A 16647-nucleotide genomic window follows, 5' to 3' on the forward strand; every position below is an offset into this window, starting at 1 on the left:
TGATGCTTGCTCCCAAGTCCAACATGGCTCTTCCAACCTTCTTGCCTCCAATGTTAATGGGAATGTCAAAGCTGCCAGGATCATCTAGTTTTGGTGGAAGCTTCCTTTGCAATACAGCACTTACATTCTGGTCGAGCTTTACTCCTTCATTTGGAGCGAAATTGAGCTTGTGAGTTTTCAAGTCCTTGATGAATTTTCCATATGCAGGAATCTGTTCAATAAGATCAAGCAAAGGCAAATTGATATTAACTTTACTCAAAATATCATAAATCTCTTTAAAAGCCTTATCTTGCTTTGCTTTCTTAAGACGGCCTGGAAATGGAATCTGTGGAACATATGGAGCGGGTGGCACGTATCTATCTTCTTGAAGATGTGGTGGCACAAATTTGTCATCCCTTTTATGCAATTGGAATTGATCGGATTTCTGAGAATCTGATTTGGCCTTAGGAGCAGATTGAGAAGTTTTGAGTTGTTCTCCTTCCGTGGCCATGGTCTCCTCCTCTTCATTTTCTACAATCACAACATCATTTGAAAGATTAGAATCATCTTTATTATCAATGATCTTACCTGATCTGAGCACATGAATGGCCTTGGCTTCTGGGTTCTTTGGATTGATCTCAGTTTGGCTTGGCCATTTCCCAGGCACTCTTTGAGTTATTTCAGCAGCTATTTGGCCTAATTGGACTTCCAATTTGGAGATGGCAGCTTGTGTAGTTTGCTGAAAATTGGATTGGTTGATTGCCATCTGCTTCACTATATCTTCCAATGATGATGATGATTGTTGTGGCCTTTGGAATGAAGGGGGATTTGCTTGATTCTGGGTATTTCTCCATGAAAAGTTTGGATGATTCCTCCAACCTGGATTATAACTTTGAGAGTATGGATCATTTCTTGGACCTTGGTTGTAGGAATTTACCAACTTAGCTTGCTCTTGCACAAATTCTGGATATCCAGCCCCAAGTGGACAAGCTGTGGTAGCATGGTCATGAGATTCACAAATGCTACACACTTCCTTCGGAGGGCTTCTTGAGTTTAATGCAAGAAGAGCATCTAGCTTTTGTTCCAGTTTTGAAATCTGCACACTAGAAGCATCATTAGAACCACTAATAACACGTTTACCTCTTGTATCCGTATGTTGGGTCTCCATTGCTATCTCCTCAAAGAGTTCGTACGTTTCTTCTGGAGTTTTGGTTTTAAAAGAACCACCTGCAAAATTGGTGACTATATTATGACTAGAAGGGGTTAGTCCTTTATAAAACATACGCATTTGAAGCTTCAATGGAATCCCATGATGAGGACATTGGTTGAGCAACCCATTGAATTTCTCCCATGCTTCACAAAACGATTCATCATCTTGCTATGCAAATAACAAGATCTTGTCCCTAAGCATGTCGGTCTTTTGCGTGGAGAAGTATTTTTCCAGGAACTTCTTTTGAATGGCAGACCATGTAGTGAGTGAACCAGGCTTCAAAGAATTCAACCAATACTTCGCCTTATCCTTTAAAGTGTATGGAAACACTCTCATTCGAAGTTGATCTTCTGTCACACCTGTCAAGGGAAAAGAACTCACAACATTAAAAATATCCTTTATATGAGTCAATGGATCTTCATTAGGTAAACCATAAAAGGAAGGCAGCATATTAAGATGAGAAGATTTAAGCTCATAATTTCGAGCTACAGTGGGCAGCAAAATGCTTGAAGGAGATGCTGGAATTGTTGGGATATCAAGTTCTCCCATGAACTCAATGGCAGCCATCATTTCTTCTTCTTCTTGGTCTGAACTTGCTTCCGAATTTGAAAGTGAAGAACCGGGAAGTTCAGTGTGGAGAGCAAGACTTGTAAATGTAGCAAGAGCTTGCTCTTTTGCAGTTGACAACTCCCTTTCTAGACGATTCTGAATTTCACAGGTCACTCGTCTGGGTTGCAATGATGGTCCTGCGTTCAAAGATCTAGAACGTTGGAACGAAGACCTCACTTGTTCAAGTAATGGATTTTTAGACATAAACTACCTGAAACAGAAAATTAGATTAATTAGAAACACTAAAAAGAATAGGGTAACCTTGGGCACATAACCAGGGAAGAACTTTCGTTCAGTCCCCGGCAACGGCGCCAAAATTTGTTGTTAATATTATGTTAACTCGCAATTGTACGGGGCAATTAGTAGTATAGCAAGACAAGTACGAGGTCGTACCCACGAAGACTGAGAAGTTAAAACTAGTTATGTACTTAGATTACCAAATTCAAGAAAGTAGGAGGTTATGTCTAAAACAGAATTTAAAACAAGAGTGGTTGTGATTGTTGAACAAAAGAAGCAAAATGAAATTGCAAACAAAAACAAGTAAACAAATGTAACAAAGAGTGGTTTTAAGAGTTGGAAAACAGATTTTGAGACTAGGGCATTCGAATCACCATAACAATTCAATTCTGGGTTATAAAGATTCAAGTAACAAGTCTAATTCAGATTCAAAGATTGATTCTAGCTAAAGTATGATTAGGCCATGGTGTTTGGTCCTAACCTTGTGTTCCTAATTCCCTAATTTGATCATTTGTTGTCTAACCTAAAATTAAGCATTAGGAACCCATTAAGCATAGAAGAACATTTTAAACAACCAAGTATGTATCTAATCCCTGTTGTCGAATGTCCATACATACTCTTCCTATTCATAGTTCAATTCGAATTAAAGCATGGTGTATACTCTTAATTCAAACCAAGATAGTTAACAAACAAGTTCTAATGGTGATCAATCATTCAAACAAGCATGTTAACTTATAAGCATAATGAATAAGAACATGAATCATGAATCAAACTTGAAACTCCAAACTTATAAACCCAGAATATTCATGTTAGGTTACATCGAAGCCCTAGTTATGGATTTAGCTACTCATAATGGAAAAGAGACTTGAACAGAAATGAGAAAACATAATGAATACAATAAGAGTAGAAAAACCCTTTTTCTGAAGTTCTTGTGGTGTCCAAGGCTTCTCCAAGTGCTTCTCCACTTCTAATGCTTCTCCAAGAGCTTCCCCACTTCTAGAAAGATGTATGAAGGATATGGAGGTGATTTGGGATGAGTTTGAGTGAGTGGTGATGGCTAAGGAAGATGAAATTCGTAGGGAAATGGAAGAGAGGTTTGCTGGAGTTGTTTTGGTGATTGTTGGAGTGTTTGGGATTTTGAGAGTGTTTGAGGATGGTTGGAGTGAATTGTGGGGGTTGTGAATCTCAGGATTTGTTGTGTCTTGAATGTGGAATGGATGTGGTATTTATAGGGAGAGGGGAGTGACAAATCTGAATTCAATATGGCTAATGCATACAACACTTGCATTATAAAAGATGAATTGGTTGATGCACTTCACTAATGCATACAACACTTGCATTATAAAATCTGAATTGGTTGATGCACTTCACCAATAGATCCCACCAGCAGCCCTAGCTCATCTTCATGTCACCATGACCAAGCTTCCAACCAGAAATGATAGCTCATACCTAGCTCACCATGACCAAGCATCCAACCAGCACATGCTGAGGTCAGCATAACCAGCAACTTCAAGGGCTTACAACTTGGGCTTCTCTTAATCAAATTAGGACTTTAAGCACTCGAAATTGAAGTTCAGAATGTCTTCTTTCCAGCCATATGTCATTTGGGCCAATCCAAGGTCGGAGGAGGAAGTTAAGGCCAAAACAAATTGCTAACTCATTTTGCGCGCTGATAAAATCCATCCTGAGCATGGCTCTGTGTTTGCTACGTAACAGACTCCATATTTATCCAATGGGGCTGAATTTTGGATATGTTATAGTACACACCCATTGGAACAACTTTCATGAAGAATGCTGCCTCATCAGAGCTGTGTAGGTTGCTGAAACAAAGCTTGCAATATGACCTACGGAACTGGACTGGCAGGGGGCTGTAGCCAAAATGAGTTTGTCTTTTAAGCTCTTCTTCCATTCATCCAAATTAGGCCTTAACATGCTTGAATTGCATGAATTATGCTCTCTTGCTCTATTGGCCTACAAAACACACAAAGGGAGGGAAATAACTTAGAATTATAGGAACTAAGCAAAAGAAGTAAGTAAATTGGGCATGTATATGTATGAAATTATGAGCTTAACAAATACCACCATGCGTATTAAAGTAATTAGGCATAGACATGAATGTCTAATACAGTTTAAGTGAATTTTAGACTTTTACTTAATATTTAGACCTCTTTATCAGTCCTAAATGATGTTGAAAGAAGCTGTCAACCCACTCCCAATCGGCTCCACTTACAAATAACCCAATTCAGCTTGGCTTCCCTTGACTCGGAGCTTCTTCTGGCTTAAATTAGTTGCTGACTTTTAGGGAAGTCCCAAAGGGCTTTGATGACAGAAGTACTTGGCAACATAGGTCCAAAAATAAGGGCCATATTTTCCCGCTGGTTCCTATTACCTTGACTATGAAATTTGAAAGCGGGAGAATATTAACACACACATATTTTTGAAAAGCAGAGCAGCCTATAAAGTGGAATTATTCAACCATAAATGCATTGTATTCCAAATTAGGGTGCTTCTGCTTTCAAGAGATGCAATGGGCTTCCCAGCTTCCTCCCTCTATGGTGCTTTTTGTTCAGTTGAAATATTGGGCTGCTGTGTTCAGTTTTCATTCGAGGCAATTATATAACATTGAGGAATTAAATATGGTCAATATAATAATATGAAAATCAGCCCCCAAATCGTATGCAAACTGATATGTCATGATTAGTGCCTAATATAATAGACACCATTCCAAATATCATATCCCAAGCTTGAAGCCATTGCTTGTATCTTAAAAGGTATTTCTTTAATGGAAAATAGGGAAGGACCGACTCAATAAATGGTACCCAACCAAGGTGGTTGGTGTGAGTGGTTCGGCACTCTCATTCCTTAAGAGAGGTCAGGGGTTCGATCCCTGCTCTCGTACGGAGTCATCACTTTGGCCAATACTTTACCCCTTACGGGCCGACCCGGTGTGAGTGAGGATTAGTCTGGGTTGTGGTTAAGGCTTAAAGGTGTCACCCATAGTTGGGGCCCATCCAGGACCACCTCATGGTTTAGACCAAAATAAATAAATAAATAAATGGTACCCAAAAAACAATAGCAATCCCAAACTAGGATATACTTATTTAAAAATAGTGGCTGCATAGTCTCTATTGGTTAATTGAGACAATTTATTGTCTCAAAATTTAACTTAGGGGACAAATCTGGATCAGTACATAGTGTGTGTTTTTTTAGTAGTGTAATCACTTGAGCTATAAGTCTTTTGCAATAGATAATCGTGAATTGAATGAATAAAAAGTAACAATATTTATTCAACTCCATATTCTCTTATAAACTTTTTCAATTGTCTTGCAATCTCAGTTTACGTTTCATTTGAAGTATTTAATAGCCCAACTTAGTTTTCTTTGAGAATACTAATCATTGATCTTTGTCAGGAGGCCAACTCTTGCTGGCATGGCAATGATGCCTCTGTTTTTGCCCAATGGAAGGATCGAATATTTCATACAACAGCCTGCATTCCGCTACATTTTAGAAGTGGAAGTAGTGGTGATGATGGTGACAACTCGAGTGGTGAAAGGCGCATTGGTGAGACCAATCTTAACCGCAATCATTATAACCCGTATTAATTTGTGAGCTTTGACTCTCTAGCAAAGGGAAAGAAGAAGACAGTGCCCTGGATTGACAATCAATACTTTGGGTGTGTGAGGAATTGTTAGGACCAATTTTTGGTATATTGGCAATTTCTTGTTATAAAAACATAGAGTAGGTCTTTGAGTGTAACCTACAGTTTCAAGTGACGTTCTGCTATCCTGAATCAATGTGGCTCAGAGACAATGCCAAGGTATGTTTTGCATCCATATTTGCATATTTGCAAGATCATCAAAAGTGGCTGTCAGATGTACAGGACTGATATATGGTTTCAGTCTTACGTAATCCAGTGCCAGACATCAGTGAGTTTTTAATGATGGTTTTATAATCTTTAGTTTGATGTTTATTTAAGCAAAAGGGTTCTTTTGTCTTTACAGCTGGGTTTTTAATTAAGTGGCTTTATTTGTTTTAAAGAAATAATTTATTTGTTAAAAAGCCCTTTTTTGCTAAAAGCCTTTTTGGTCTCTGATCTAGTTTTTAAGCGTGTAATATAAGAAAGGAACTTAGCCGTTTTGTTGGGTAGGCCTGCAACGTTGAAAAGCACAGAACGACAAAAATATTCTTGTAGAGAGTTTTTGAGAGTTCATATTGAAAACTCATGTGGCTGTTCCTTGTTAGCCTCCATGAGTGATTAAATCATCATCTTTTCATATATGTGTGAGTTCATGAGCATTATGCATGTTGGTGATCAGCAATCGTGCCTTGAGGTGTGAGCAGCCAAGACCAGAGTTGTGCCATCTCTTGTTGACGAAGGAAGACAAGATCGCTGATTGGGTTGAGTAGCAAAGGCGAGTAGGCAAGTCTGCCTTGTGAGCGTTAGTTTTGTGAGTTGAGACTTGTAAGACCTTTTTGTATTCTTTCTCATAGTGATTTGTTCTCCGGCATAGTGCCCGCATTTGTTTTCCTCATTTTGAGGTTTTTTACTGCGTCAACATATTGTGTGTCCCTTTGTGCAATTGTTTGCGTTTTTATTTGAATTTATTCCGCTGCGTATTCTGGAGTTTTTGTTTACATGATTGTTGCAGTATTTCAATCATGCTGTGGTGTTTAAGTATTAAGAAACAGATCGGTTGGCCATTCTAGGGAATTTCAAGAATGTATAGGTTTATTAAACCCAAAACAAATGGAGCTTTTTTATGTCAAACAAAGAATTGTTTACCATAATTATAGAATGAATCGAATAATCTCATAGTTCTCATTACTCACAAAGACAGAAAGAGAGAGAAAAGGCGAGAGTGAGCGAGCTAGAGAGAGAGAGACGGCGAGAGCAAGTTAGGGAGAGAAAGAAGGTGAGAGCGAGCAAGCTAGAGAGAGAGAGAGAGAGAGAGAGAGAGAGAGAGAGAGGTTCGATTTCAAGGTTTTATCGTTTTACTGGAGCTATTTCAATTCGTGAGCATTAAATTTGAAGCTTTACTCGCCTTTTTTTTTTTTAATAAATAGTATAGCCATGCGGTTATACTCTTTACATATATATATATACTGGATCCTCTTTTTTTTTTTTATATTTTTCCCCTATTTTCGTTTATAGATAAGAGTAGTTTAGAGCTATTACCAGTATAAAGAATTTAGCAATTTCACGTTTAATACTGTATTATACACATAGATACCTATATTTCAATAATATATTCGTGTTTTGTACATGTTTTAAAGACTCGGTAAAATTCACGTTTTTTAAAATGCAAACGTATACTACTCGTATTTTTTACAAAATTTTCAATAATACACACAAAATTAACGTATTATACACATAATTATCACATATTATTGAATATAAATAATATATATTAAATAAATCATATTAAAATATTTTATAGTGACCGAACTTTTAAGTTGTAATTTGCCAAATAAAACATGTACATATTTTATTGGTATCTATAAAGTATCAACTAATGCGGAGGGTCCTTTTTCGCAATTTTTTTATATTAAATAGTATAGCCGGCGGCTATACTCAGTTTTTAATTGTTTTAGAAAGAAATAATATAGCCGAACGGTTATACCCGTGTTTTCCAATTTTTTTTAAAAAAGGAATAGTATAGCCGCGCGGCTATACATGGTTGTTTCCAATTTTTTAAAAAGAAATAGTGTAGCCGCGCGGCTATACGTGGTTGTTTCCATTTTTTTTTTTAAATAGTATAGCCGCCCGGCTATACGCGGTTGTTTTCATTTTTTTTCAAAGAAATAGTATAGCCGTTCGGCTATACGTGGATTTTTTTTTTAAAAAAATTTAAAGAAATGGCCTATACTCGGTTTTTCCTAATTTTTCAAAAAGAAATATTATAGCCGCTGCTGCGCTCGACTCTCTGCCACTTGTCGTTCTTGTCTTCCTTCTCTACGTTCTTCTCCCCGCTGATCTGAAGTATCCTGTCGTCTTCAACCTCCACATTCATCTCTTCTTTCTTCAGCCCCGGGAGGTCTGCCTTGAACACGTGGGCTTCCGGGGTCTCCTCCCAGTCGATTCTGGTGTTCAGTAAAGCTGAATTTTGCTGTGGAAAGTGATGAGGAAGAAGGAACTGGGAAATCCTTGAAGGGGTCGAAAATGCTGCTTCGTCGAAAGCTTGGGGTGATCGACATTGTATTGTAAATTGATGAAAACTCTGGGATCTTGGGTTTGTTTGGATGATGAGAAAGTTTGAGTTTCCAATTCAAGTGTTACTGATCTAATTTCCCGCTTCGCTTCAACTTCAAAGGTTTGGATATTATATTACGGATTGCGTATTTATAAGAAGCCCAAGACGTTTTCAGTAAAGACTGGGCCTTCAAAATGGGTTTTGTGAATTTTTTTTTTTTTCGAACTTTCTAGGACTGTTGAGAAAGTGGGCCTCCGAAATATTATTCGCTCAAATGCAGATTTTTTTTTATAAAAAAAAAAATTTCGACTCTATCAAATTTACAATAGTTAAATAAAATCTCATCATCAGTCGTCACACCATTTTTATGTGGAATTGCTCACATATGGTTAAAATAACAACAACGAAAAACTTTGGTTTTTATCATTTAAAGGAGAAGTGTGTGTGGATGAATTGCTCTATTATTTTTCGTTTTCTTAACAACTTGAATGTTTTTGTAAGAAAAATGTGTAATAACCTGAAAATTTCAATATTATATTATTATTTTGGTGACAAATAATATTATAGTGAAGAGTTATTGTGGGTATTTTATAAAGTATTTTTGGATTGAAAATATTGAATTTAAGTATTTTATCATTTAAATATTAATGGGACAATGTAATTTTATATGAGACATTGGAAGAAACTAACAATACCATCTACAATGACTTTTGTTTTAGTAAAGTTTGAGTCTGAATGAAATGGATCCTCAAATTCTTTAATTGATTTGGTTGGTTTTATGATCATATTTAGAAACATTATTTTGACATCTATATTGTTGCAATAAGATGGCAAATGTGCTAACTCATTATGAGTTACAAGAAGAGGGTCAAGTTTGGCTAAATGATTATTTTGATAGTGACCTTATCTTAATGAAATTCTTATATTTAGATAATAAATAAATGTTAAAAATACCATGAGAAAAACTTGTATCGTATGCATAATCAGAGGTGTTCAATTATAAAAATGTGTTGCCCGCGCAGGTTCGAATCCTGCCGACTACCTTTTTTATTTCTTTCTTTGGAAAATTATAAAATCAGAGGTGTTAAATTGTAACATGACACAAAGTTTAGATTCGATATATCAAATTAAAAACACACAATTCGTAATTTTACAAGAAACCGCTTATTTTATTAATATCAACATTCATCACACAAAATCATATTGAATTTGGTACTCGTATAATGTTCATTTCTCAATTAATTAACCAGAGATTTCAATGGCTTTGACATCGGCCTTTTTCACCTCTGCTTTGGAAACAGTGACGCTCAGAACCCCATTCTCCATTGCAGCCTTAATCTCGTCTACCTTCGCATTCTCCGGAAGCTGAAACCTCCTCAGGAACTTGCCGCTGCTGCGCTCCACCCTGTGCCACGTGTCGTTCTTGTCCTCCTTCTCCACATTCCTCTCTCCACTGATCTGAAGCACCCTGTCGTCTTCAACCTCCACCTTCACCTCTTCTTTCTTCAGCCCTGGAAGGTCCGCCTTGAACACGTGTGCTTCCGGGGTCTCCTTCCAATCAATTCTGGTGTTCAGGAAAGCTGAATTTTCCCGGGAAAATTCAGGGAATGTGGAAAGTGATGAGGAGGAAGGGAATGGGAAATCCTTGAAGGGGTCCCAGAGATTGAGGGAGAAAGGATCGGAAATGCTGCTTCGTCTGAAGCTTGGGATGATCGACATTGTGAATTGGTTGAAACTCTTGGTCTCTTGGTTTTGTTTGGGATGATGAGAAAGTTTGAGTATCGAATTCGGAATTTGCCGCTTCGCTTCAAAGGTTGGAGAATTGCGGAGGCTTGGTTGCTTATTTGTAAGCAGCCCAAGAACTTTCTAGTGAAAACTGGGCCTTGAAAAACGGTTTTGTGATTTTTTTTTGCTCGAACTTTCTAGAACTGTTGAGAAAGTGGGCCTAATATATTTTATTATGGGCTGACGTGTAGTTTTTCTATTTTCTTTTAATGTTCGGAGCTATCAAAATTACAATAGTGAAATAAAATCTCATCCATCGTCACACCATGTTTGTGAGAGACTTCATACAATATGTGGAATTGCTAACATATCGTTAATATGATAGTGAATAACAATGAAAAAAATTCGGTTTTCATCATTTAAAGGAGAAGTTTATATATGGTTGCTCTATTATTTTTCGTTTTCATAATAACTTGAATGTTTTTGTAAGAAACACTAAAATCATTTAACTCACTTATGCATGATTTTAGATTCATATTCATGGGACAGTGTAATTTTATATGAGAGATTGGAAGAAATTAACAATATCATGTTTAAGTTTGAAGGAGGTTGAAAATATCCAGGGCCGGCCCTGACATTTTGGTGGCCCATGGCCAAAAATTAAATGAGGCCCTTAGTATATATGTTTTATTTTTAATTTGCTCATTCATTTTTCTTTTTATGGCAAAGCCCCATAAAACGATTAAGCCTGAAAAGTACATGATCCATAAACAACCTGCTTAAATAGAATAATTTCATTCAACTAACAACAAAAAAAACCAAAAGTACATGATCCATAAACAACCTGCTTAAATAGAATAATTTCATTCAACTAACAACAACAAAAAACCAGAAGTACATGATCCATAAACAACAAAAATCATATTTAACTTCAATTCAACAAAACAAAACAAAAGATCTTAAATGGCTTAGTGGCTCTTCAATAGGGCTTAGTTCTCAAGTGGCTCAATTGTACACAAACAGCAGCTTTGACCTCCACTCTATCATCTACAAATCAAAAAACAAAAGCTGTAACATTAAAAATACAAACAATCACTGAAAAATTCTTGATCTTCTAGCATTTTGAGAAGCAAAATCATCAATAACCTCTTCAAAATCAATATTTCCCAACATATTCTTTTCAATACATAAGATTGCCAATCCATTTAACCTTTCTTGTGACATAGTTGATCGCAAATAAGATTTTATCAATTTCAATTTTGAAAAACTTCTTTCTGCAGATGCCACAGTTACAGGCAGAGTCAATATAATTCTATAAGCAATTGAGACATTTGGAAAACAATCCACAACTTTTACAAACTCAAGAACTTCAATGGCTGTCTTTGTCTCTTTCGGTAAATACATTTGTAACACTTCCAATTCAGAAAACAAATCATCAGCATTAATATCAGATTCATTATCATGTGTTAAAGCAACTTCAAGATTTCTACAACATTCACGCAATCTAATATAATTCATTTGAAATAAATTCTTAGGATCAAACAAAAACCAAAAATGCCTTCAAATATTTCTAATTGTTCAAACCTACTCCTCAAAGAAGAAATTGCAGCATCAACTACAACAAGAAAATAATTAACCCTAAAAGATTCTTCAGCATATTGAAATATCTCTTTATGGTCATTTTCATCAAATTGTTTTTTTCTTCGACTTTGACGTTTTTCAGGAAATATAGGGTCAATTTCCATCTTTGATGCAATCTCTTTAGCAGAAAGTAGGGCCAATGTGAACCCATTTTCCCTATAGTCCACAAAATAAGAGACCAGCCCCTTCAAGTGTAGTATTGCAACATCAATTTGCATATCTCCAGATTGCAATTTTTGGCTAACCAAGTCAATTTTTTTCAAAATGTTATGCCATATACTCATGCCCAACAAAAATTCAAAATTTTCAAGTTCATGTGTAGCTAAAGATTCAGCTTCACTCTTTGATTTTGCATCTTCACTAACCCTAGACAATTCAAACAGAGCTTCTCTTATATCATCAGTTTGGGTTATTATGGCTTTAACACTATTAATATGACTTTCCCATCTTGTTGTTGACAATGGTTTAAGAGTTAATCCATGGACATGATCTTGAAAATTTTTCCACCTCTTTGTAGAACTAGCAAATAGAGTATACATGCGTTGCACAACACCAAAAAATGACACAGCTTTAACACAAGAGTTTGCCATATCACAAACTGTTAAATTAAGAGAATGACAAGCACATGGCATATAAAATGCCCTAGGATTTATTTTTAGAAACCTTGTTTGCACACCATTGTTTTTCCCCTTCATGTTAGCTCCATTATCATAACCTTGGCCCCTTACATTATTAATATCAAGTTCAAGACGCTTTAATACAACCTGTAACTCATTAAAAAGCCCACATCCAGATGTATCATCCACTTTTAAGAACTCTAAAAAATATTCTTCTACCTTTATGGGAGCATTTGACACATCTACACATCGAATTATTAAAGTCATTTGCTCATGGTTACTTACATCCGGAGTACAATCAAGTATTACAGAAAAATATTTTGCCTCTTTGATTTTTTCAATTATAGCACTTCTAACCTTGGAGCCTAACATACCAATAAACTCATTTTGAATTTTATGACTAAGATAGTGACAATGAATCTCATTATTTTGAAAACGTCTAAAATGCTCTTGCAATACTAAATCAAATTCTGCAATTAATTCAAGCAGCCCCAAAAAGTTACCATTATTATCTTGGTAAATTTTCTCATTCTCTCCACGAAAAGCTAAATTTCTTTTAGCAAGACATCTCACAACAGAAATTATTCTTACTAAAACCAATTTCCAATGTTCCTTCTCTTTTTTCATTTGCACTAGTAGCTCTTTATCAATTGTTTCATTCTTTTTCAATCTAATTTGCATGTCAATCCAAGTTCTCATGTTATTGATATGCTCACTACTAGTTTCATGTTGTTTAAGCCTCTCACTTAAACGTTTCCAGTCATTAAGCCCTTCATTTGCCAACAAACTTTTCATTTTCACAGATTTAAACAACTTACAACAAAAACAATATACTTTGTCCACATCTTTTGAGTACACTAGCCATTTTCTATCTTGACCCTCCCCATTTGATAACTTTCTTGTATAATAAGAGTATGAAAAATGCCTAGAGAGCCCATCCACAGGAAACTTGAGATTACTTTCTCTTACAGGACCCTTTTCTACTAAAATATCCTTCGTTTTGTTATCAATGTTATCCCAAATTCTTGGATCATAGATATTCAAAGCATTCTCTCTCATTTCTTCTTGATTATTTTCATTCTCAATGAGGGCATCAACCTCTTCATTTCCTATCATTTCTTCTTCCTGACCAATTGGTTGTTGTGATTCATGAACTAATTCATTAGATGGATCTTCAATTGAAGAACTAGTTTTAAAAAACTTATCAAGAGCTCCTCTTTGAGTTTGAATCATTTTTTCTATTTTTTTCATTTTATTTCTTTTTTGACTTCCAGATTCATACTTCCTAATCATTTTTTACTGCAACTCTTAAATCTAGAAAGTGACAGACAACAAATGAACAAAATAAACACACCACACCAAACACAACCTGGTTTATGCTTAAGTTGTATAAAAAGCTTGAATCTTGCAGAGCTTTAACTTCAATTGATCTATATTGCACATCTGCAATGATATAAAAAATATGTATAAGGATATGTATAAAGAATTCAAATTTGTATAATTGACGACCTCATCCTAAAGAATTCAAATCTGTAGAATTCAAATCCTAAAAACATACAATTCAATATAAAAAAAAATATGTATAAAGATAATGGAAAGAATTCAAATATAGGGTTATTATTGACGAACCTCATCCTCACTCAGATAATCTTTCAGGGTCTTTCTTCTGTACAGAAATCGTGTAGTGTAGAAGAAAGAAATCTACAAATCTTTCTTTGGATGGATAGATCAATTCAAAGACAAAGATAAAAGAGGGATGAGAGAAAAACTGGAAATAATATATTAAAGAGAGCTTTTGGATGCTGAAAAGTTTTTTTATGAGAAAAGAGAGAGGAGAACACGTTGGGAAAGGGAAAGATCTTTTGGATGCTGAAAAGTCTAAAGTTTTTAATGAGAAAAGAGAGGAGAAGACGTTAATTGGGAAAGGGAAAGATCTTTTGGATACTGAAAAGTTTTTTTATGAGAAAAGAGGTAGCGTGTTGGAAATAGGAAATATCGCTTTGGAAGCTGGAAATAAGAATATGTGTGTTTTTTTTTTTTTTTAAATTTATTTAAAACATGGGCTCCTGTAATATTTAAAAAAAAATTTGGGGCCCCAAAAATCAGAGGCCTATTGCCGTCGCCCTCGGCGCCCAGGCCCAAGGCCGGCCCTGAAAATATCTTATTCGTGGTTTTAGAAAAACAAAACATCAACAGCTAAAAGTAAAAGGGTCAAAGAAACTCTCAATCAACTCCCACTCGACACTCCACCCCAAACCCAAAGCCCTAATCTATAAACCTAAAATCCTCAATCTCCTCACCTCTTCCAACCGACGAAGCTTCAATGGGGAGAGCTCAAAGAAGACGACAGCGAGTATTTAGACTTCCTCATGTTGCTAAAACAAGTGATTGGGCCCGACGAGAATGGGATCAAGAATGTGATAGAGTTCAAGTTCAACGAGAACGGCAATAAGGTGAAGATCACAACCACAATTCGGACTAGGAAACACGCCAACACTCGATTGAGTAAGCGTGCCGTGGAACGCCGCTCCTAGCCCAAGCTTCGTGACATTGTGCATGAGGATGTTGGTGTTGTTCTTCGTCTTCTAGAATTTTCGGATTATTGTTTTATTTAGGCTCAGTGTTTCAGTAAAATAAGTGTTTCTGGAATGTTTTTGACAAAAATTTAATTATGTATGATTATGATTTTGTGATTAAAAATTGATTCTTAGAAATATAGTAAAATCGTTGATCCGAATTGGGTATTTTAAGTTTTTGTAATAGACATCTAATGATCCTTGAATTAAATTAGCTTAATAGAAAACAAAATTGATCTAACCTCTGCGTAGAAGTCTGGTGGGGAGAAGGAATCAAAGTGTGTCAGGCTAGAATCCAAATGCCATCCAGTTCCATGTATATACAGTATACTAGGGGTGGGCATCTCATCCGAATTATCCGCGTACCGACCGTACCGTACCGACGGTTTGGTTTGGTTTGGTTAAATAATTATTTTTTAATTTTAATTATTCCGATCCGATCCGTACCGAAATGTTTGGTTTGGTTAACGGTTAACAATATCCCTTATCCGACGGAAATCCGTACCGATCCGATATTTATAATTATTTTATTATTTAAGTACTTATATATGTATCTATTTATTAGTGGCTGGATATTAAGTTATTGTAGACTGCGAAACACTAAAACACTACCTGCATTAACCCTAAAATTTGACTTTCCATCTTTTAGTTTCATCCAGCCGTCCTCTAACCCCCAAACATCTGAACTTTCTCTTCTCTCTGTTAGCTTAGCCGCACAACCATCGCTCTCATCGCTCTGAGCAGGTATGTTGACTCAGCATTTTGTAAGACCCAGCCTCATTTCACATTGATTTCAGAGGCAACATAAGAAGAACTCTTATCGTTTAAATTTTTTATTCACAGGGTATTTTGCATAAGAAGAACTTTTATCATTTCACACTGATTTCTGCAGCAACCATCGCTCTCTTATCTCTACAATCGCTCCAAAAGGTACTTTGCTTTTTAAAATTTATTTTTTTTTTTCTTAGCCCAGCATAAAAAAGAATAAGAAAAACGAAAAGGAGATGAGAAGTTGCAGGACCTGCAACTTTTCTTTCTTTTTTGGTTCATAACGTGGCAAATACAATGATTAAAGCTATATGAATTGGAACATATGTTGACTATTCAAATGTGCACAAGGAATCTTAGTATTTAAATAATGTAAGGAATGAATCAATTAGCTTTAATCTTTAGTTTCAATTGCAGAAAGCTATATGTAATATCACTCATGTCTTTTTGTTTAATTTAATTAATTTGTGTTTCAATTGCAAAAACCTTCAGTTCATCTACTAGTCCTATGTCAAACGTAAGTTCAACTCCTACACCAACCTCTGCACAAACTGTGGATATTTCATCAAATGCTATTTCCTCACTTCCACCACAGAATAACTTAAAAAGAAAAGCTGCAGCTCGGTCTAATGTGTGGGAACATTTTGATAAGATAAAGAAGGAAGAATGTACAAATGATGATGAACCTAGGTGCATATGTAAGTACTGTAAGCAAGATTATGGATGTGACTCCCGTAATGGTACTTCTTCTTTATGGTATCATTTAAAGATTACATGTAGGACATCTCCACTTAGAGATGCCAAAAGTCAAAAACTCTTATCATTTGGCAAGGAGGATAAGAGTAGTATAGCGAGTTGGTCCTTTAGTAAGGAGAGATCTAGACTTACATGTGCACGGATGATTATTCGTGATGAGCTTCCATTTAGCCATGTAGAGAATGTGGGGTTTAGAGATTTAATGCAAGAAGTCCAACCAAAGTTTGATCCACCATCTCGTAGGACAATTGCTAGAGATGTGTGGAACCTTTTTCAATTAGAAAAGGGTAAACTCAAGAGTGTGTTAAGTCACCCATCACATAGAGTGTCTATTACCA

At 35.8% G+C, this 16647-nt stretch overlaps 2 protein-coding genes and 1 non-coding gene across 4 annotated transcripts; 1 reads left to right on the forward strand and 2 right to left on the reverse strand.

The window, feature by feature from the left end:
• Window positions 1-1283: 1283 nt before the first annotated feature.
• LOC148294092 (small nucleolar RNA R71) lies at window positions 1284-1390 on the forward strand. Its single transcript, XR_015836868.1, has one exon. It is a non-coding gene; the product is annotated as a small nucleolar RNA R71 (small nucleolar RNA).
• A 7984-nt stretch (window positions 1391-9374) lies between these two features.
• On the reverse strand, window positions 9375-10054 carry LOC110769217 (18.5 kDa class I heat shock protein-like). The gene has a single exon (XM_021973154.2). It carries the CDS (start codon window positions 9943-9945, stop codon window positions 9469-9471), a length of 477 nt encoding a protein of 158 aa, XP_021828846.1. The 5' UTR covers window positions 9946-10054; the 3' UTR covers window positions 9375-9468.
• A 726-nt stretch (window positions 10055-10780) lies between these two features.
• LOC110769194 (uncharacterized) lies at window positions 10781-14174 on the reverse strand. Of its 2 annotated transcripts, XR_015836333.1 has the most exons (3): window positions 13839-14174; window positions 13579-13652; window positions 10781-10998 (listed from the first exon to the last, which is right to left on the reverse strand). XR_015836333.1 is itself a non-coding variant. In XM_088254197.1 (2 exons), the coding sequence occupies exon 2, from the start codon at window positions 13500-13502 to the stop codon at window positions 11466-11468; it is 2037 nt and encodes a 678-aa protein (XP_088110323.1). In that variant the 5' UTR covers window positions 13503-13652; window positions 13839-14171; the 3' UTR covers window positions 10781-11465. The 2 variants fall into 2 exon arrangements, 1 of the variants encoding a protein (XP_088110323.1); XM_088254197.1 differs by having other exon boundaries at window positions 10781-13652; window positions 13839-14171.
• Window positions 14175-16647: the final 2473 nt, after the last annotated feature.

This window comes from Prunus avium, chromosome 6 (genome assembly GCF_965620075.1).
Source record: "Prunus avium chromosome 6, drPruAviu1.hap1.1, whole genome shotgun sequence".
NCBI lineage: Eukaryota > Viridiplantae > Streptophyta > Magnoliopsida > Rosales > Rosaceae > Prunus > Prunus avium.